This window comes from Sorex araneus, chromosome 5, assembly GCF_027595985.1.
Source record: "Sorex araneus isolate mSorAra2 chromosome 5, mSorAra2.pri, whole genome shotgun sequence".
In the NCBI taxonomy this organism is placed as follows: domain Eukaryota; kingdom Metazoa; phylum Chordata; class Mammalia; order Eulipotyphla; family Soricidae; genus Sorex; species Sorex araneus.
The window spans coordinates 29047256-29069313 of record NC_073306.1 but is presented as its reverse complement, the minus strand read 5'-3'; the positions used below and the strand labels follow the sequence as shown (position 1 = coordinate 29069313).

Here is a 22058-nt window from a genome sequence, read left to right as displayed (position 1 = left end):
AAAGCCAAAAACAAAAACAAACAAAATAAAATCAGATTTTGGATCATATGCTCAGTAGTTCATCCCGGCTTTATTCAACAGGTGTTGCTGAACATATTTTGTTTCGATTACTTATTAATTTGCTTAATTAACTGGCAGAGCCTGGCAAGCTCCCCATGGCATATTTGATATGCCAAAAAACAGTAACAGTAATGGGTCTTATTCCCCTGACCTTGAAAGAGCCTCCGATACGGCACTGTTGGGAAGGATGAGTAAAGAGAGGCTGCTAAAATCTCAGGGCTAGGATGAATGGAGACGTTACTTGTGCCCACTCGAGCAAATCGATGAACAATGGGATGGCTTGATACAGTGAATTAATTAACTGATCAGTAATTTATTTTGAGGTTTCACCTGATGGTACTTAGTTTCTCAGTACTCAGTGGTTGCTTCTGGAGGTGGCTGGGGGACCATGCAGTACTGGGGATCAAACCTGGGTCTCCTGTTTGCAAAGCATGTCCCCAGACCATTAAGCTATTTCTCTAGCCTGAGATGCTTAATTATTTCTAATAGTTTGGTAATCTGTTATATAGAGATACTGTAACTTGTAATAAGTATTTATTTTTAATTTATTACTAAGGTGAAGATTCTAGTCCTTTTTTTCTCTTTAGATTGCTTTTTATTTATTTTTATTTTTATTGAATCACAGTGCTACAGTGCTTTATTGAATCACGATGAGATACAGTTACAAAGTTGTTCATCATTGGGTTTCAGTCATAGAATGTTCCAACACCCTTCCCACCACCAGTGTCCCCAGTTTCTCTCAAGGCAGGCACCCCTTGAACTCCTGCCCCCAGCCTACCTCTATGGTAGGGATTCTTTCTGCATTATGGTTTGCATTAGAGGTACTGAAAGTTTATCATGTATATCCTTTTACCTTCTTTGAGCACTTGGTTCTCGTGGAGAGTGATCATTTCCAACTATCATTGTCATAGTGGTCCCTTCTCTATCCTAACTTCCCCACCCCTCCCTCACCACCTCCCCCCCACATTGCCCTGCCAATGTGGCAAGCTTCCAACAGTACACCAGTCCTCCTGGCCCTTCTTTCTACTGTACTTGGGTATTATAGACTACTTTTAAATCTTCCTGTTGTAATACAGAGTCCAAATACATTCAGATTCTTCAAATAACTTGCATCACATTGTTTTCAATAAAAAGGTTATGCTTTTTCACAACTTTTTTTAATTAAAAAGATTTTTTTTTCCATAACCAGTGCTGCTCAGGGCTTACTCCTGGCTCTGTGCTCAGGGATCATTCTTGGTGGGCTCAGGAGACCATATGGGGGTGCCAGGATTGAATGTATGAGCTACGCGCAAGGCAAGCCTTTTATTCTTTTTATGGTCTCTCTGGGCTTTATCAGTGGTTGTTTTTTAATTTGGGCCACACCTGCCATGCTTAGGAGGACTCCTGGCATGGCTTGGGGGACCATATTGGATGCTAAGGATTGAACCCCAGTCAGCCATGTGCAAGGCAAGTGCCCTACCCTCTGTACTATCTCTCCAGTCCCCCTTATCAGTGTTTTTTTATGGAAGGGGATGTAATAATATGACACATTTGTTGTGGTAAGATCATTAGCAGTTGTTTGAAGGAAGGTGTGAAATTATGAACTTAAAAGTCATTGCAGGGTTGGAAAGAGTATAGGGATTAGGCACTTCCCTTGTACATGGTTGATCCTTGGCACAATCTTTGACACTGTGTGTGGTCTTCTGATTACTCTGTAAGGTGTGATCTCTGAGAAATTTGCTGGATGTGCTCCCAAAATAAAACAACATTATTGCAGGACTGGGGACATATGTAGCTCAAAGGGTTGAAATGCTTTGTATGCTGGAGCCCTAGGTCCAATTCCTGGCATTGGGTGTTCTGCCCCCCTAAGCACCTCTGGGAGTGATACCTGAGTACAGAGCTGATAGTAGCCCCTGAGCACTATAAGTTGTGGACCAAAAATCAGGATTAAAAAATACTGTAATTTAGGGCTGGAGTGATAGTACCTTGCATAGGGTTGACCCTTATTTGATCCCGGACATCCCATATGGTCCCTCATGTCTGCTAGGAGTGATTCCTGATTGCAGAGCCAGGAGTAACCGCTGAGCATCACTGATTGTGACCCCAGAACAAAACAAAAGAAAAAAACCAAAAAACTCAACCCCTTGCCCCTCCCTAAAAAAACAACCCCCCAAAAAAAAACCAACCCTGCAATTTAGTTTTTAAAATACGTTGCAGTAATAGGGGCTAGGTAGTTAGCTCAAAAGGCTGGAGCACGTGCTTTATTTGTGAAAGGACCCAAGTTTGATCCCGAGGGACTCTTTAACACGAGCACATTCATGCTGGGAGCTCAGGTTTGATTCCTGGCACCAAATGTTTCACTGAGCACCTTTGTGAGTGATTCCCTAGCACGATAGGCTAAACTGGGTATGAAAGAACTTCACTTTTGTGAATGTTTATATCACTTAATCAATTTTTGGTTGGGGTCTGTCTCCTAAGCGAAGCTCAGTGTCCATCCTGGCAGTTCCCTGCTATGTAGGCAAGTGGCTCAAGGGATGAGCCTGCGGGTGTAGTGCTGCTTGGACCAGGTGGTGCCAGGTGGTGGTGCTTGGGGATCTCCAGAGCCACCCCGTAGTGAATGGGAGGCTCCAATGTTGCACTTGGTGATACTCTGGGACTACATGGTGCCAGGGATTTGACTCTGGTAGGCTGCATACAAGGCATGTGCCTTAAACCCTGTACTCCTGTACTCCCTGGTGGCCGCAGTTACTTTTTCTCTTTAGAGGCTGCTGCAGTGGTACTCAGACGGGGCTGTGCTCAGGGGCCAGCAGGACAGAGGCTGCAGTATAGGGGACAGGTGGTGCTGAGAATTGAACACAGCATGGCTAGGGCTAGCATGTGCGCTGGTCCCTGAATCAGGATTCTTTTATGTGCTGTATTTACATTTTGGTTTATTTATAAATAATGACAAGTGTATTTTCTAACCCTGTGTTTGCTTGAAGGTAAGCAGCTGCTCCCCTTGTCCAGTAGTGTGCAAGGCAGTGTGGGCCAGGTGACTTGGCAGTCTTCAGGAGAAGCCTCAAACCTGGTTCGAATGAGAAACCAGTCCCTTGGACAGTCTGCCCCTTCTCTCACCGCTGGCCTGGTAAGTGTTGGTAAAGATGGTGCCTTGCTTTGTGAATAAATCCTTGATTGTCACTTGCCATTGCCACATGATATTTTCCTCCTCAGGATTTGGAGAGTTTAATTTCTCAAAGTGTATAGAAAAAGAAGGGATGTTAGTAAAAAGGGACTTTAGCTGAAGATATTCTGTTGCTCTTATGAACAAAAATATTTAATATTTATTATAATTTTAATAACTTTCTTGGGAAAGCTTTACTATGGAAATGATTTTTTTTTTTTTTACTGAGACTTTAAGTCTCAAAATCTGAGGTGTTATTAAAAAAAAAAAAAGGATTCTCAAATGAAATCATCCAGGCAAGACTGAACCCAAGAGGATGAGACCACTACTCTATATATGGTCTGTTTGCTATATTTTTTTTAGCTATTAGGTATTATAATACCTATTGTTATTAAACTGGGGACATTGGTACTGGGAAATGTACACTGGTGGAGGGATGGGTGTTGGAACACTGTATGACTGAAACCCAATCTTGAACAGCTTTGTAATGGCCTATCTCACAGTGATAGGTGATTCAAAAGAGAAAGAGAGGGAGGGAGTGAGAAAAGGAGGGAGGGAGGAGGAGGGAAGAAGAGAGAGGAGAGAGAGACCCAAAATGTCCCAGAGGAATGCAGGAAAGAGACTGCATATGGCCACAGACTCATTGGTTTTTAGATTTTAAAAGTAGTGTTGCTTTTGTGTACATAACACAGTGGGAGACATATTAAGTATATGAGAACAAGAGGAGGTGCTTACTGGATGAAAAAATATGTTATTTCTTTTTTGTGTGTATGAGGATGTGTTGGGGGGGTGGTTGTGGGACATATGGGGGTGTGTTGTTGGGTCACACTTAACAGTGACTCCTGGCTCTGCACAAGGCTCACTCCTGGTCATGCTTGGGGTCTGTGGGACGAAGTACAAACACTTTAACCCCTGTACTATTCTCTGGCCCAGAAATATGTTGGTTTTTTTTTGTTTGTTTTTGGGTCACACCTGGCGATGCACAGGGGTTACTCCTGGCTCTGCACTCAGGAATTACTCTTGGCGGTGCTCAGGGGACCATATGGGATGATGGGATTTGAACCCGGGTCACCGTGTGCAAGGCAAATGCCCTACCCGCTATGCTATCACTCCAGCCCCAATATGTTGTTTCTTGGTCTGGGTTTTGAATGATAAATAGGGCCTATATAATATTAAATTGTGTAGTCTGGGCAGGTGTTTTTCTGCCTGCAGTGGCATTTTGTACGGTGTAGCCCTCAGTGGTTCTTCTTTACTTGAGGTACCCATTGACTACTGATCTCATACTCCCCCTTATCCACAGGAAAACTGTGGATATGTTATGTGTTATGCTGCCCTTTGAACTACTTTCTGACTTCTACGTTTGTTTGTTTGTTTGTTTTTTAAAGAGGGGCCAGAGTGATAGTACAGAGGGTAAGGATTTTGCCTTGCATGCAGTTGACCCAGGTTTGATCCCTGGCATCCTGTATGATCCCCTGAGTCTGCCAGGAGTGATCGGGCACAGAGCCAGGAGTAACCCCTTAGCACTGCTGGGTATGGCCCCCAAAACACAAAAACAAAACCAGATTATATTGCAGAGGGTATTTGTTAGTTAAGTTGTTCAAGTCCTGGCCTAGACCAACTGACATAGAATATTCCTGAATTATTCTTTAAAAAGACTTTTTGAAGCATATACCTTACATAATTTACTCCTTTAAACCAAGCATAACTTACTCATTTAAACCAGGCAATTCAATGATACTTGATATGTTCATGGTATATGCAACTTTTGTTTGTTTTTGGGCCACTCCCGGTGATGCTTAGGGCTTACTCCTGGCTTTGTGCTCAGGGTCTCCCCTGGCAGGCTTGGGGGACTATATGGAGTACCAGGGATTGAACCATGGTTGGGCACATGCAAGATTAAGTGTCATACTCTCAGTACTATTGCTCTGGCACTGTAGCCTTATTTACTTATTTATCTATTTATTTACTATGGTTTTTGAGCCACACCTGGCAATGCTCAGGGGTTACTCCTGACTGCGCTCAGGAATCACTCCTGGCAAGAGGACCATATTGGATGCCAGGGATCAAACCCTGGTCAGCTGCATTCAATGACAAGTGCCTTACCCGCAGTATTATTTCTCTGGCCCCTCTTTTTAAAAATATTTTAAGAATTTATTGATTTTGTTTTTGGGTCACATCTGGCAATGTGCAAGGGTGACTCTTGGCTCTGAACTCAGAAATCACTCCTGGCAGTGCTTGTGGGACTGCTGGGGATTGATTCCAGGTTGGCTATCTGCAATGCAAATACCCTACCTGCAGTAGGGGCTATTGCTCTAGTCCCCACCCCCTCTTTTTATTTGTTTTTGGGGCCGCACCCAGCGGTGCTCAGGGGTTACTCTGTTTTTGTTTTTTGTTTGTTTGTTTGTTTTTGGGTCACACCTGGCATTGCACAAGGGTTACTCCTGGCTCATGCACTCAGGAATCACTCCTGGCGGTGCTCGGGAGACCATATGGGATGCTGGGAATTGAACCCTCGTCGGCCACATGGAAGGCAAATGCCCTACCTGCTGTGCTATCGCTCCAGCCCCTCAGGGGTTACTTTATATATAGGAATTACTCTTGGTGGTACTTGGGGGAACATACGGGATGCTGAGGATTGAACCAAGGTTGGCCACATGCAAGGCAAATGCCTTACCTACTGTGCTATTGCTTAGGCTGGCCCCTGCCCCTTTTTTGCCACTTGTTTGTAATGGCAACAATAGGAGGTTGATTTAACTTATCAAAAACTCAATGAGAGAAGATACTTTAAAATTGTAAGGTCTTGTCTTGTGTGTGGCTGACCCAGATTTGATCCCCATCATTGCTGTTTAAATTTGTGTGGAATTATAAAGCTTCCTTTAAAGCCAAGGCATTTCTGAGAAAAAAAGATAGGAGGCATTGCATATCCTAACTTTAGTCTGTGTTGCAAAGCTATGTTAATCAAAATAGTATGGTTCTGGAATAAATAAAAACAGACTTTTATTTTATTTTTTTAAAATTTATTTATTTTTAATTAGAGAATCACCGTGAGGGTACAGTTACAGATTTATACACTTTTGTGCTTATATTTCCCTCATACAAAGTTCGGGAACCCATCCCTTCACCAGTGCCCATTCTCCACCACCCGTAAACCCAGCGTCCCTCCCACCCTCCCCAATCCCATCTCCCCCCCACCCCACCCTGCCACTGTGGCAGGGCATTCCCTTGTGTTCTCTCTCTCTATTTAGCTTCTACGGCCCGCAATAAAGGTGTTGAGTGGCCGCTGTGCTCAGTCTCTAGCCCTCATTCAGCCCGCAGCTCCCTTCCCCCACATGGCCTTCGACTACAGTATAGTTGGTGATCGCTTCTCTGAGTTGCCCTTTCCCCAGAACGTGAGGCCAGCCTCGAAGCCATGGAGTCAACCTCCTGGTACTTATTTCTACAGTTCTTGGGTGTTAGTCTCCCACTCTGTTATTCTATATACCATAGATGAGTGCAATCTTTCTATGTCTGTCTCTCTCTTTCTGACTCATTTCACTCAGCATGAAACTTTTCATGCCCATCCACTTAACTACAAAATTCTTGACCTCCTTTTTTCTAACAGCTGCATAGTATTCCATTGTATAGATGTACCAAAGTTTCCTCAATCAGTCATCCGTTCTGGGGCATTCGGGTTTTTTCCAGATTCTGGCTATTGTAAACAGTGCTGCGATGAACATACATGTGCAGATGTCATTTCGATTATACTTTTTTGCCTCTCTGGGATATATTCCCAGCAGTGGTATTGCTGGGTCAAATGGGAATTCAATATCTAATTTTTTGAGAATCGTCCAAATTGTTTTCCAGAAGGGCTGAACCAGTCGGCATTCCCACCAGCAGTGAAGAAGGGTCCCTTTCTCCCCACATCCTCTCCAACAGCGGTTGCTTTTGTTCTTTTGGATGTGCGCTAGTCTCTGTGGTGTGAGGTGGTATCTCATGGTTGTTTTGATCTGCATCTCTCTGATGATTAGTGATGTAGAGCACTTTTTCATGTGCCTTTTGGCCATTCGTATTTCTTCCTTGGTAAAGTTTCTGTTCATTTCTTTGCCCCATTTTTTGATGGGGTTGGATGTTTTCTTCTTGTAGAGTTCAACCAGTGCTTTATATACCATTGATATCAACCCCTTATCTGATGGGTATTGTGTAAATATCCTTTCCCATTCTGTGGATAGTCTTTGTATTCTGGTCACTGTATCTTTTGCGGTGCAGAAGCTTTTTAGTTTAATGTAGTCCCATTTGTTGATCTCTGTTTTTACTAGATTGCTTAGTTCCGTGTCACCTTTGAAGATACCTTTATCTTCAATATCATGGAGGGTTTTGCCGACCTTGTCTTCAATGTACCTTATGGTTTGTGGTCCAATGTTGAGGTCTTTAATCCATTTTGATCTGACTTTTGTGCATGGGGTCAGGTCAAGGTCTAAACCCATTTTTTGCATGTGGTTGTCCAGTTGTGCCAGCACCATTTGTTAAAGAGGCTTTCCTTGCTCCACTTCACATCTCTTGCTCCCTTATCAAAGATTAGATGATCATACATTTGGGGTTGTGTGTAGGGATATTCCACCCTGTTCCATTGGTCTACAACTCTGCCTTTGTTCCAGTACCATGCTGTTTTAATTGTTACTGCTTTGTAGTAAAGTTTGAGGTTGGGGAGGGTGATGCCTCCCATTGTCTTTTTCCCAAGAATTGTTTTAGCTATCCTTGGACGTTTGTTATTCCATATGAATTTTAGGATTGCTTGATCCATTTCTTTGAAGAATGTCATGGGTATACTTATAGGGATCGCGTTGAATCTGTATAATGCTTTAGGGAGTATTGCCATTTTGACAACATTGATTCTCCCTATCCACGAGCAGGGTATATGTTTCCATTTCCTCATGTCCTCTTTGATTTCATGGAGTAGCGTTTTGTAGAAAAACAGACTTTTAGACCAGTGGAGAATTGCTAGCCCAGAAGTAAAGTCTTAGATATATATGAGTATGTTAATCAAAGTATGTTGAAGACCTCCAGAACCCAGCCACAGCCATGCTCAAGGCCACTCTCCACATGTTTGGACGAGCCTCATGCATGAAGAGACCAGCAGAAGAACCCAGGTGTGCGGAACATGGGGCTGAGATCTCCAAGCCTGCTCAGATTGGGACTGGACCTTCTCCAGCCAGACCCCCCATTTTCCAGTAGCTTGGCAGCCATACCCAAAAACTGCCGGGTGTTGTCATTCCCCCCACACCACCCCCCAGCGCCATGTAATCCCACCAACTATAAGTCCAAGCTCCCGGAAGCAGAGCCTTGACAGTTGAAGACCTCAGGAACCCAGTCACAGCCATGCTCAAGGCCACTCTCCACACATTCGGACGAGCCTCAACATGAAGGGACTGGCAGAGGAAGCCAGGGGTGCGGGATCCGGGGCTGAGATCTCCAAGCCTGCTCAGATTGGGACTGGGCCTTCTTCATCCAGACCCCCCATTTTCCAGTAGCTTGGCAGCCACACCTACAAACTGCCCCTGGCGCTGTGTAATCCCACCAACAGCCAACATTCAGAGACTATAATACCAAGCTCCCTGAAGCTCGAGGCCACAAAGCGGTTTAATAGCCTTGTTTTCCCTCTTGGAGAACCTGACAAGCTATTAAGAGTCTATTGCCCACACTGGAGAGCCTTGCAAGCTCCCCATGGCATATTCATATCCCAAATACAGTAAAGATACATACATACAAGCTATTGAGAGTATCCTGTCCACAAGGCAGAGCCTGGCAAGCTACCCATGATGTATTCGATATGCCAAAAACAGTAACGATAGGTCTCATTCCCCTGACCCTGAAAGAGCCTCCAATTGTTGGGAAAGACGAGTAAGGTGAGGCCGCTGAAATCTCAGGACTGAGTGTAATAGAGACGTTACTGGTGCCCACTTGAGTAAATCGACGAACAACGGGATGACAGTGATACAGTGATACATTGATGTTAATCAATGACAAAGGAGCAAAGTATGTTGTAGAGGAGGAAAGTTTCTTTCACAGATTGTGTTGTGAAAACTGCAAAGAAATGGTATTGGACCCCTGTCTCACACTATGCACATAAGTGAATTCAGAGTGTCTTAAAGATATTTTACTAGATCAGAGCTTAAAATATGTAAAAAAAACCAAACAAACAAACATAGATGGAACTCTTCAGGAATTTGACCTAGAGATGTCTTCGGTGATTCAGCTGAATTGGCAAAGAATACTAATGCACAAATAAACAAATGGGACTACATCAGACTTAATTGTTTTTGCACTGTGAAAGAAATGATGGCTAAAGTATAAAAGAGACTCCTGACTGAATGAGAGAAAATATTTGCACACCATACATCTGATAAGGCAAAGCTCACCAATTAAAATGCAGGTAGTCTCATCAAAAAATGGGGAGAGGAGATTAATAGGTATTTCCTTGGAGAGTACATAAAGGGGAACAGTAAGCAAATGAAATAAGATTCATCATCAGTTATGTAGGATAACAAGTTGGTAGCAGGGAAATGCAAAAATGGCAGTGAGCTATCATCTCAAATCAGTAAATTGTCTCCTGTCCAGAAAACATCCACAGACAATCAGTGTTGATGGGATGCAGTGAAAAAGGAACCCTCAATTACTTTTGGTGAGAATGCAAATATATTCAGCCTCTGTGAAATGAGAACTCTTACAAAAAGTCAAAATCAGGGGACCGGAGGGATTGTATAGTGCTTGCCTTACATGCAACTGACCCAGGTTCGTTCTCTGGCATCCAGATGGTTCCCCATGTACCTCCAGGAGTTATTCCTGAGTGTAGAGCCAGGAATAATCTCTGGGCATTACCGGGTGTGGTTCAAAGCAAAAAATAATCAGACCTTTTGTATGACCCAGCATTTTCACTCTTGGCATCTACCTCAGGGACACACAAAAAAAACCCATTAACTCAAAGAGAAATAGGCACACCTATATTCACTGCAGTGCTAAGTACAATAGCCAAGATAGGGAAACGAACAGCCATCAACAGATGAATGGATAAAGAAGTGGTAGTTGGGTGGGGCTGGAGTGATAGCACAGCGGGCAGGGCGTTTGCCTTGCACGCAGCCTACCTGGGTTCGATTCCCAGCATCCCATATGGGCACCGCCAGGAGTAACTCCTGAGTGCAAAGCCAGGAGTAACCCCTGTGCATCGCCAGGTGAGACCCAAAAAGCAAAAAGCAAAAAAAAAAAAAAAAAGAAGTGGTAGTTGGGCATGATAGTTACTATAGCAGGTAGCCTTCCATGCAGCCAATTTGGGTTCGATCCTGGCATGTCATATGGTCCTCAAGCATTATCAGGAGGGATCTCTGAGCTCAGAACCAGGAGAAAGTCCTGAGCACTGCTGGATATAGCCCCAAAGCAAAAACAAGGTGAAATCTTGCTTTTTACTGTAATGTGGTTGTGAAGTCATCAGGACAAGAGATTCTGGATGATCTCAGAAACAGTGTTACAATGCAGGTTACAGATAGTATGGAATGTTAACAAGTCATTGGACTTTGACTATAGAACTGAGATTACCAAGTAGTGGTGGGGAAGTGGTGAACCAGAAATGACAGGACTGGACCGGAGTGATAGTACAGCAGGTAGGGCCTTGCATGTGGCCGACCCATATGATTACCCAAGCACCCCCAGGAGTAATTCCTGAGCGTAGAGCCAGGAGTAACCCCCGAGCATCGCTGGGTATGACCCCCCCCCCAAAAAAAAAATAAAAAGAATTGACAGGACTGTGGTGGAGGATCTCTGGTACTTTAGTGCAAGGGAATGTGCACTGGCCCTGTGCACTGGTGCTTGGAAGGTGCTTTCCTTGATGTGGCTGACCCCAGTTTGATCCCTAGCAATGCATGGTCCTGTGAGCACTTCCAGCAGTGACCTCCAAGCACAGAACCAGGAGTAACTTCTAGCATTGCTGGATGTGGCTGCACATTCCCCCCAAGAAAAATTTCTGAAAGAACTTTGTGCAACAAAAGCATAAACATTAATTCTGTAATAACTGTGTTTCCTCAACTGCAATTTTTTTAAATGGGAAAAAAGAAACATAAGATGCTCAGTATCATTGGGTAATGCAGACCCAAACCACAATAAGATACCACTTTGCATTTGCCAGCATAGCCTAATAAAAAAAATATTAAATTAAAATATAGCTGGCATCTCAAGCCTGTGTTCTCCCTTGTTTATGTACCTTGCTTGCTTGTCTCTGTGTTTCTTTGCCTCCCCTTTCCCCCCCCCCCTTTGGGTCACACCCAGCGATGCTCAGGGGTTACTCCTGGCTTTGTGCTCAAGAATTACACTGGTGGTGCTTGGGGACCGTATGGGATGCTGGGGATTGAACCCAGGTCGGCCGCGTGCAAGGCAAGTGCCCTACCCGCTGTGCTATGGCTCCGGCCCCACGCCCCCTTCTTTTCACTCTGGAGAAACCTGTGTTCTGTCTTGAACATTTTTCCCCTCTTTTTTCTCCTATCACTTCTTTTTTTTTTTTTTTTTTTTTTTGCTTTTTGGGTCACACCCAGTGATGCTCAGGGGTTATTTATTCCTGGCTTTGCACTCAGGAATTACTCCTGGCGGTGCTTGGGGGACCATATGGGACGCCGAGGATCGAACCCGGGTTGGCCGCGTGCAAGGCAAACGCCCTACCCGCTGTGCTATGGCTCCGGCCCCTCTCCTATCACTTCTTAACAAGTTTCATTCAATAAAAACTACCTTGCTTCGTTATTTCACTTCCTCCTGGAATTTTTTTCTGTGAGGGAAGGGCAACAAACCCAGAATGCTTATGCTGAGGTTAGGAGTGACTTTCCTTTCCTGCAAGGAGCAATTGCTTCCTGCAACCTGAGCCCACAGCTCCCTGGCAAATGGCATGGCACCGATCATCTCCCACACCGTGCAGAACAACCACTTGTTCTCCAGGCATAGCTTGGCAGCTGCCTTGTGGAGCTGATGGGATGTGTCTGTGCCGTGTAGGTGCTTGTGGCAGACTTTACCAGTCCTGACCCATGCCGGGCATTTCCTCATGGGGCGGTGACTGAGATGGGTTGAGCATCGAGGTGGAAACACCCTTTTCTTGAGTCAAACCCCCCTCACTTCCCACTTTATTGACTTGTCTTCACATTGGGGAAACTCAAGGGTGGGAATGAGCTCACATCTCTCCCAAGATAGAAGACCTGCATCTCGCACTGCTGTTTGGAAAAAATATGCCTTTGAACCCAGACCTTTTATTTACTTTCTCAGGTCTCAAATACTGTTTTCAATAGAAGGTTTCAGGAGTGGGGCGTGTACCGGACGGTGCTGGCGCTGTCTGCTCTGCTGCTAGCCCTTGTCTGGCAGGACCCTTTCTGTACTTGGAAGAGTCAGAGTCTGTGAGGGGCCCATTTTGAAAAATAAAACAAACAAACAAACAAAAAACAACAAAACCCAAAAATCTCCTATTAGAAAAAAGAAATTTATGTTGTAATTCAGATGGTCAGTATGATTTGCCATGTTATAAAATTTGACCTTCACAGTTCTTAAGATCCCTAAAGTTGGAACCTTCCTGTTTGGTAGTATTAAAGGTATCTTGGCAGACATCTGAGAATGGGGTTGTTCTTTATGAAAACTTATAGGCCTGAAGGGTAGAGCTCAAAGACCTGCCCCCTGATTTCTAGCTGGGGAGATGGGCTGGAAGTTGGGCCCAGTATCAGTTACTACTGATGTAATCAATCTCACCTGTGGAAGTAGGCCTCCCCATAAGTGCAAAAGGAGTGCTGGACTGGTGGACACTCTAGAGGGGGCAGAAAGCTCTGCCCTTTCCCTATACTTTGCACTTTTTTTTTTTTTTTTGCTTTTTGGGTCACACCCAGTGATGCACAGGGGTCATTCCTGGCTCTGCACTCAGGAATTACCCCTGGCGGTGCTCAGGGAATCATATGGAATGCTGGGAATCAAACCCAGGTAGGCTGCGTGCAAAGCAAATGCCCTACCCACTGTGCTATCGCTCCAGCCCTACTTTGCAGTTCTTTTATCAATGGTACTTGAGTCACATAATTTGTAATGTCAGTTATCTAGTGAGTCATTGGGTGTCCTGAATTGTATGAACATTTCGAGTTAACAGAACATGACGTATTGTCCTGGAAACCTTTGACTTCTAGCCACTAGGGTAGAAGCACACATAATAGTTTTGGTTAGCAACTGGCATCTGAGTCTAAGGAGAGTAGGTCATGGGAACTTCTGCTTAAAAGTACATGTAATAGTGGGCTTGCTTTATTTTATTTTGAGGGTCACCAGGGCGTGGGGGGGGGGGAAGCATGCTGTGCTGTGGATTGGATTTGAGCCTTGGACATGCAAAGAAGCATTTCTTCTACCCCTTGAGCCACACTGTGGACTGCATGCTTTCTTAATAATGTCTGTTGATGCATTAAAATAAAAATATTTTCCTGAAGTATAATTGATTTAGTCTTTATTCTCGAGGCCTTTGGTCACATGTTGAAGTATCCTTGCAATGAAGATTAACCACTATGCTTTCTCCTATTAGTTTTATGGTTTCAGCTCTTAAATTTATATCCATTTTGAGGTAATTTCTATATATTTTGTGAGGTGGGGAGTAGCCGTTTGCCTGTGCTTATCCATTGCTTAGACATTCTTTGAAGAGTTAGTGCATAAAGGAGAACAGTTTTAGAGGTAAGATGTGGATTTGGAGGCTGAGTTAAATTATCATGGAAGAGCATCCAGAGAATGAAAAGAAATGCAGGGGAGTATTAAATATTTCTATACAAAAGGGGAAAGTAGTAAAAGTGAAGTAGTCAGCTTAAAATAGGAAATTGGATTAAGTAGGTTCCCTATTTGAAAATTGCTATTCTTCCCACACTCTTGGTTTCTTTTTTAAAAAGAGGAGCATGTTTCTAATGCCACCTAGTGTTTTCTTAAAGGTATGAATAGTATTTCATAAGATTTGTTAAAATAAAAGTTATGTCATTTTCATGAGATTGATAATAGCAGATAATTGCTTGTTCTCAAAAAGCATTAAGACAAAAGCAAAAGAACAAATTGTTTGGCTTATACATATATGTTTTGATTGATTTTGATTATGAACTCCTTAGCATTTTTATCATCTTCTGTGACAATTTACAAAGAATTTAAGATATACAACCTCCAAAATAGTGGCCTCCAAATTTTAAAAGTCAGGGGTTGGTTGAGACAGTAAAGTGGGTAAGTCTCTTGCTTTGCATGCAACTGACCTGTGTTCTATCCATGGCCCTGAGTCCATATGGTCCCCTGAGTCCACTAGGTGTGATCCTAAGTTCAGAGCCAGAAATAAACCCTGAGCACCACTGAGTGTGGCCCTAAAAGAATATAAACAAGTCTACCCCATATTTTAAAATGCACTGAAAGAAATTTTCATTTTGCTCACCTCCTTAAATATTTAAAAGCATATGGTTGGAGAGCTCCTTTCTAGAACTTCATCCTGGTGGCTTAGGGGCATAAGTCCTGCCTGTTTATGGGAATAAACTTTTCTGTCTCTCTGTCCAAATGACCAACCCAACAGTTCTGTCATGTGTTTTTGACTCATTGGAGTGATGGAGATTTTTGGAACTTCTTGAGAAGTTTTATAACTAAAAAGTTGTTTGTCCATAGAATTAGTCTCTCAATCTTGAGAATACATTAGTCCAATTAAAGAGTTGTGCTTAGGGGGCTAGAGAGATAGTATAGTGGGTAGGGTGCTTACTTTGCATGAGCCTGACCCAGGTTTGATCTTCAGCATCCTATATGGGTCCCTAAGCACTACCAGGAGTAATACCTGAGTGCGGATCCAGGAATAACCCCTGAGCATGGTCAGGTGTCACCCAAAAATTACAAAAAAAAAAATTGTGCTTAAATTATTAATTACAATTTATTTTTTGTATTTTGACCATGCCCTGAAAATTCAACAGCTGCTCCTAGCATGATGCTCCGTGGGTTACTTTATAAAGTGCTTGGCAGACCATGTGATATTGGGGATTGAAGCAGGGAATCTTACATGCAAAGTTGCTTTCTCATCTCATTGAGCTATCTCCCTCACTTCTACTTAAATTTTTGATATAGAGTAAGAGAGAGTTCTATGGAGACAAAAGGGGAAAAAAGTTAAAAATGAAGCAAATTTAAAAAAAAATCCAATTATAGGGACCCGAGAGATGATACAGGGGTTAAGGCACTTGCTTGCACACAACTCACCTGGGTTCCATCCCTGGCACCCCATATAGTCCCCCAAGCACTGCCAGAAATGATGCCTGAACATAGCTGTGTAACCCCACCCCCAAATAAGATTTAAAAAAATTCAGTTGTGAACTCCTAGAACTGCAGGTCAGAGGTTATTTCTAGTTACTAATTAACATATCGTCTGATGCGATGCACCCTTAGGTTGCAGTATCTCTGACCTCCAGGTATGTGGAAGTGCAAATAAGTACAGTCTGAGTGCAGTCACTTTGAGCCCTCTGCAGCCTACGTCAGGGTTTCTAAACTTCAGCTTGTATGGTCTCTGGACAAAGGAGTTCTTTTTAATCTGTGCAAGTTAACTAGAAAAAAATCAGAAAGGTCAGTTTGCAAAAACATTCAAATATTACAGGAATTCAAGATCCTTTGTTTTTAAAAAGCAAAAAAAAAAATACCCAAACATTTCTGTTTTGATAATACAAAATTTACTTGTAAGCAAAAGCTATAGACCTGCTTTTAAAATTGATTTTTCTATTGTAGTCATAATGTATAACTCTTGCTTAGAGTCTAAAACCGCATAGTTTGTTTTACTTTTATTTCACTTTCCCCCACGTTTGACCTATTTAATTTTCAGCTCAAGTTGAAATGAATTACCCCAACTGAGGGACTCAGATTGCTTCTGGCAAAGACAGTTAATGGACTCTCTTTCAGAACCAAAAGGAGGTCTCTCAGATGTGTGGCCTCTTGGGAATATGGTAAAGTGTATTTATAGGAACAGGTAACTAGAAATGTAAAAGTCTAAAAAGTTCAGGCCTGTTTAATTCAGTTGACTTATTTTGAAATAATTCCAGACTCCTTGCACGTTGTAAGAATTGACGGTACTATCCCATGAATCCTTTACCCAGCTTCCACCCAAGGCGACATTTTTATGACTCTAGTATAACAGTGCTGTGTAATCCTACCAACGGCCAACATCCAGAGACTGTAAAACCAAGCTCCCGGAAGAGAGCAACGCAGAGTCTCTTGCCCTCCCGAGCCTGGCTGTCTTCATCGGGGCCCCTTGGAGGGGATGGGTTGCCTTTCCCTCCCTGCCCCAAGCAGAGCTTTGATAGTTGAAGACCTCCAGAACCCAGCCACAGCCATGCTCAAGGCCACTCTCCTCCACACATTCAAACAAGCCTCAAGCATGAAGGGACTGGCAGAAGAAGCCAGGTGTGCGGGACCCAGGGCTGAGATCTCCAAGCCTGCTTGGATTGGGACTGGGCCTTCTCCAGCCAGACCCCCCATTCTCCAGTAGCTTGGCAGTCACACCCACAAACTGCCCCCTGGTGCCGTGTAATCCCACCAACGGCCAACATTCAGAGACTATAAAACCAAGCTCCCGGAAGTAATAGCCTTATTCTCCCTCTTGAAGAACCTGAGAAGCTACCAAGAGTCTGTTGCCCTTACGGGAGAGCCTTGCAAGCTCCCCATGTATTCATATCCCAAAATACAGTAAAAGATATATGCATACCTCTCGGAGAGCTACTGAGAGTATCGCGCCCACACGGCAGAGCCTGGCAAGCTACCCGTGGCATATTCAATATGCCAAAATCAGTAACGATAGGTCTCATTCCCCTGACCCTGAATGAGCCTCCGATTGTTGGGAAAGATGAGTAAGGAAAGACTGCTAAAATCTCAGGGCTGAGTGTAATAGAGATGTTACTGGTGCCCACTGAGTAAATCAAGGAACAAGGAGATTACAGTGATACAGTATAACAGCAAAGCCAGGAAATTGACTTCAGTGTAGTGTTGTTGCCTAGATTGCAGGCCTTTCTTGGTTTCTGCATGCCTGCAGGAGAGTGCCATTGCAGAGATACAGCCTGTGGCCCACAGTTGTGTTCCAGCCCTGAGACTTGTGCCTCTCAACTCCTAATCTCTGTGGTCTCCTTCTCTGAATATTATATAAAGGAAATACACCCTATGGAACCTTTCATTTATTTTTTGCAGGTGCTGGAATCTAACTCAGGCGTACCTATATGCAAGCCACTTGCTCTACCACTGAGCCATGTTCATTGGTTTATTTTTACTAAGCATTATGTTTTTTTTTGTTTTTTTTTTGCTTTTTGGGTCACACCTGGCAATGCACAGGGGTTACTCCTGGCTCTGCACTCAGAAATTACTCCTGGCGGTGCTCAGGGGACCATATGGGATGCTGGGATTTGAACCCGGGATATGGGATGCTGGGATTTGAACCCGGGTTGGCCGCGTGCAAGGCTAACACCCTACCCGCTGTGCTATCGCTCCAGCCCCCTAAGCATTATGTTTTTGAGGTTGTTCAGATTGTGCATTGGTATTCATTGGTAAGCCCTTCCCCTCTTTGCTGAGTAACATTCTGCCGTGTGGCTATATCCCACTTATTTATTCACTAACGTGCTGATGGATTTTAACTTGAATTTTAAAGGTTCTTTATGTGTTATAGATATACATTTGATATCGAACATTTGGTTTGCAAATATCTTCTTCAATTTCCCACCTATATTTCTGTTCTTTGTTTTTGTTTTGGGACTACATCTCGTAGTAGATTAAGACTTACTCCTGGCTTCATACTCAGGGGTCACTTTTTGTGCTCAGGGGAACCAAATGTGGTGCCGGGATCTGAAATGGGGTTGGCTGTGTGTAGGGCAAACATATTAACCCCTCTACTATCTTGCTGACCCCTTTTCTCCCCTTTAAACCATCTCTTGCAAAACAAATTTTTTTCCTTCTTCAAAAATCATTTTTATTGATATAACATTGATTTACAAAGGTGTAAATGTATGCTTAGGGTAAGTGCAGGGTTATCACATGAAGCCCACCACCGTGGTGCCAAGATCTCCAAACGTTCCATTAGACCCTCTCCCTCAGCTCTCTGATAACCTCAGTTATATGGTCAGTTGAGGTTTTGTTTTCATTGGACATTGTCTGTTCCTGCTCGAATCGGCACTGGGCCTCTTCCTCCCAGATGCCCGATTTTCTAGTAGCTAGGCAGTCACACCCCGAAATTGCCCTCGGTGCCGTGTAAGCCCATCAACAGCCAACATCCAGAGACTATAAAATCAAGCTCCTGGAAGAGGGCAACAAAGAGTCTCTTGCCCCTGCGCCTGGCTGTCTTCACCAAGGCCCCTCGGAGTGGGGCGGTTGAGTTTCCCTCCCTGCCCCGAGCAGAGCCCTGGCAGCCGAAGACCTCCAGAACCCAGCCACAGTCGTGCTCAAGGCCCCTCTGCACATGCTTGGATGATCCTCACGCATGAAGGAACCGACAGAGGAACCCAGGTGTGCAGGACCCGGGGCTGACATCTACAAGCCTGCTTGGATCCGGACTGGGCCTCTTCTGCCCAGATCCCCCATTTTCCAGTAGCTAGGCGGTCATACCCATAAACTGCCCTGCGCCATGTAATCCCATCAACGGCCAAGATCCAGAGACTGAAACCAAGCGCCTAGAAGGCAACATCTTATAGCCTACTTCTCCCTCTCAGAGAACCTGGCAAGCTATCGAGAGTTATCCTGCCGGCATAGGAGAGCCTGGCAAGCTCCCTGTAGCGTATACATATGCCATATACAGTAACAATAATGGGTCTCATTCTTCTGACCCTGAAAAAGCCTCTAATGTGGCACCATTGGGAAGGACGAGTAAAGAGAGGTTGCTAAAATCTCAGGGCTGGGATGAATGGAGACATTACTGGGCCCGCTCGAGCAAATCGAGGATCAACGGGTTGATAGTGATAGTGATAGACATTGTCTGTTTCTGTTCCCCTGCTTTGTCCTTCCCCTTTGTTGCTCTGGCTTTAACCAGGAATCACACATATACCTGATCCTGGTGCTTGGGTGAGGTCATGCTCTGTTAGTTGCAGGTGCATTTTTGGTTGTGGGGCTGGCTGGAGTTGGTGTGCTCACTCTCATACTTGCCAGGGGTCACATTTCCACCATAGTGCTTATATGTCACTGGCCACAGTTAGGTCAGAAATGGCTTGTACTAGGAGTCACAGGATGACTGTTAGACTCAAGCAGAGCTGTTAGGGACTTGCCTAGTGTATATGGCAGCACCAAGGATTGAACTCACTATCTAAAGCTTGCAGGGTAGTCACTGTAAGCCACTGAGCTGTTTTCTAAGCCACATGTGATATTTTTCTTTACTGACTTATTTTGCTTACTATGAAAAGTTAATTTTGATGCAGTTTTTCTTTCATGGCTTTTGACTGTCTCCAGCTAGTCCAGTTGAAAAACTGTTTTTCAACTAGAGTTGATTGTTTTGAATCTATTACCTGTGTTTAGGTTTTCTGTATGTCTTACCAATATATCTACCAACTTAAAAGAAAATCTTGTCCGTGTATGTCTAATTGCTCCAGTGCAATATATTCAAAGGTCTGTCCTTTCTCCTTTGGGTTGCTTTTATCCTTCTTTAAAAATATATTGGGCCTATTTGGAAGAACTTATTTCCGGGTTTTCTGTTTAATTTCACTGACCTTTCCCACTATCCTTTATGCCAGACTATAGCATCTTGATGACTTCTCTGTAAAGTGAGTGATTCCTAACATGTTGTTGTTCTATTTAGTTGAACAAAATTCTTCTATTTTAGGCAGCTGGAATAGAGAAGGGATCACTAAGTCAATGATGGTTGGAGAGATCGTTTGGGATGGGAGATGTGTGCTGAAAGTAGATAAAGGACCAAACATGATAGCCTCTTAGTATCTATATTGCAAACCATAATGCCCAGAAGTAGAGAGAGAGTATGGGGGAAATTGATTGCCTTAGAGGCAGGGAGAGGGTTGAGACTGGGGGTGGGGAGAGTACCGGGAATATTGGTGGTAGAAAATGTGTACTGGTGGAGGGATGGGGTTCGATCATTGTATGACTGAAACTCAAACATGAAAGCTTTGTAACTGTATCTCACTGATTCAATAAAAAAACAAACAAACAAAAAAAAACCAAAAGTCTTCTAGTTTAGTCTTTTATTGTTTCTTCTATTTAAATATTCTAGTTAGGTAGCTCTTTTCTCTTTTCATATAAATTTGAGAATAACTTTATCTATAGAGTTTTGCTTGGGTTAAATTATATTAATTGAGATAATACTGGTTTATCAAAACACACCAATCCACATGTTCAGTTACCACCACTTCAGCCTCTCGATTCTGTCCAATTTCTATCCTAATCGCTTCCTGTCTAGGACCCACATTTGCTGATGCTCCACATCCAATTCAGGATCTTGCGCATACTAGACATGTGCTCTGCCTCTTGAGCTTACTGACCTTACTCTTACTTACTCTTACTTCTCAGCCCCTTTTCTGTTACTTTATAATTCACAAATGAGTGAAATTACTCATATTTGTTTTTCTTCTTTGACTTATTTTAGCTAGCTTAATTCTCTCAAGGCCTGTCCATATTGTTGTAAATATTGCGCTGTCTTTTTTTTTTCTTTCCTTTTGTTACTGGTATTGTGATGATAAGGATCCCATATTCCTTTATGTCTTACACATTTATTTATTCATTTTTTTGGTTTTCAGGCCACACCCAGCAGCGCTCAGGGCTTACTCCTGGTTTTGCACTCAGGGATCACTCCTGGTGGGCTCAGGGGACTATATGGTTTGCTGGAGATTGAGCCCAGATCAGCTGTGTGGAAGGCAAACACCCTACTCATTGTTCTATCTCTCTGGTCCCATTTACTCACATTTAATTGTACGTTGTGGTGGTCTCATATCTGTTGGTGTCTCAGCCATAGTATTTCCTGGGGTTTGTAGAGGTGCTACTTGCCTGTGTGCCTGCTGGGGATTGTATTCCTTTACTCCTGGTGCTCATGGCCATCTGATTGTAAGGCCAGCTGGGGTCACTGTGGTACTAACGCACATACTTGCCAGTGTTAGCACCTGTGATTGTGGTGCTTGCACATTTTCTTGGTGTTGCTCACTGTGAATCACACATTTTTTGGTTGTGGTACTCTCACATACCTGGCTGCATGCCAAAGATTGCACACTGTTGTGGCAGTGGGGGTCTCAGATAGCTGAACTACTGGGATGATGCTTGGTGCGTGGGGAAGGCCCTGGGATACCACTCGGGGCCTCACAATCGAAAATCAGATACTTTCAGCTGCTGAGGCAGCCCCTGGGACCCTCTTCTTTTTTCCTTAAAAAACAAATAAAAAACCCAAAAAAACTTTTATTGAGGTGCTACAATTTACAATACTGTTATTTATGCTTTTCGTGGATGCGTTATTCCAGTATTACACCTGTCACCAGAGCCCATTTCCCTCTACCAGTGTCCCAAGTATACTCCCAATTTGCCCCCTCCCTGCTCAGTTTTGTAGACAAAACCTTCAGTTCTGATGACTTTGACTGTTCGTTGTTTTCTTATTTTGTTTCCTTTTTATCTCATATTTGGGTAGACCTTTTTCTCTCCTCCGTCCCTCTTAGTTTGTGGATATGATGATAGCTCTATATACAGGTAAATGGATCTAATTTGGAATTCCACAGAATTGTAAATCAGTGATAAATTGGTGTGTAAACCAATTGGTGTGTAAAAAGGGGCAGTGCTCTATCTCTCCCTCAGCTGCTTCCCCCACCCCGGGGAGGTCAGTGGCAAGGGGCAGGTGAAGGAAGGAATGAGGGCCAGGCTGGTTGGTCTCAGTTGCAGTTTGTTCCAT

General features: G+C 43.6%; 1 protein-coding gene across 4 annotated transcripts in view; it reads left to right on the top strand.

The window, feature by feature from the left end:
- Positions 1–22058, top strand: part of MAST2 (microtubule associated serine/threonine kinase 2) — a 159070-nt gene that overhangs the window by 37823 nt on the left and 99189 nt on the right. For all 4 annotated transcript variants that reach the window (XM_055137924.1, XM_055137923.1, XM_055137926.1 and 1 more), the window contains exon 3: positions 3021–3163. In XM_055137924.1, the coding sequence (XP_054993899.1) occupies positions 3021–3163 (143 nt within the window). The remainder of the gene's footprint in view (positions 1–3020; positions 3164–22058) is intronic.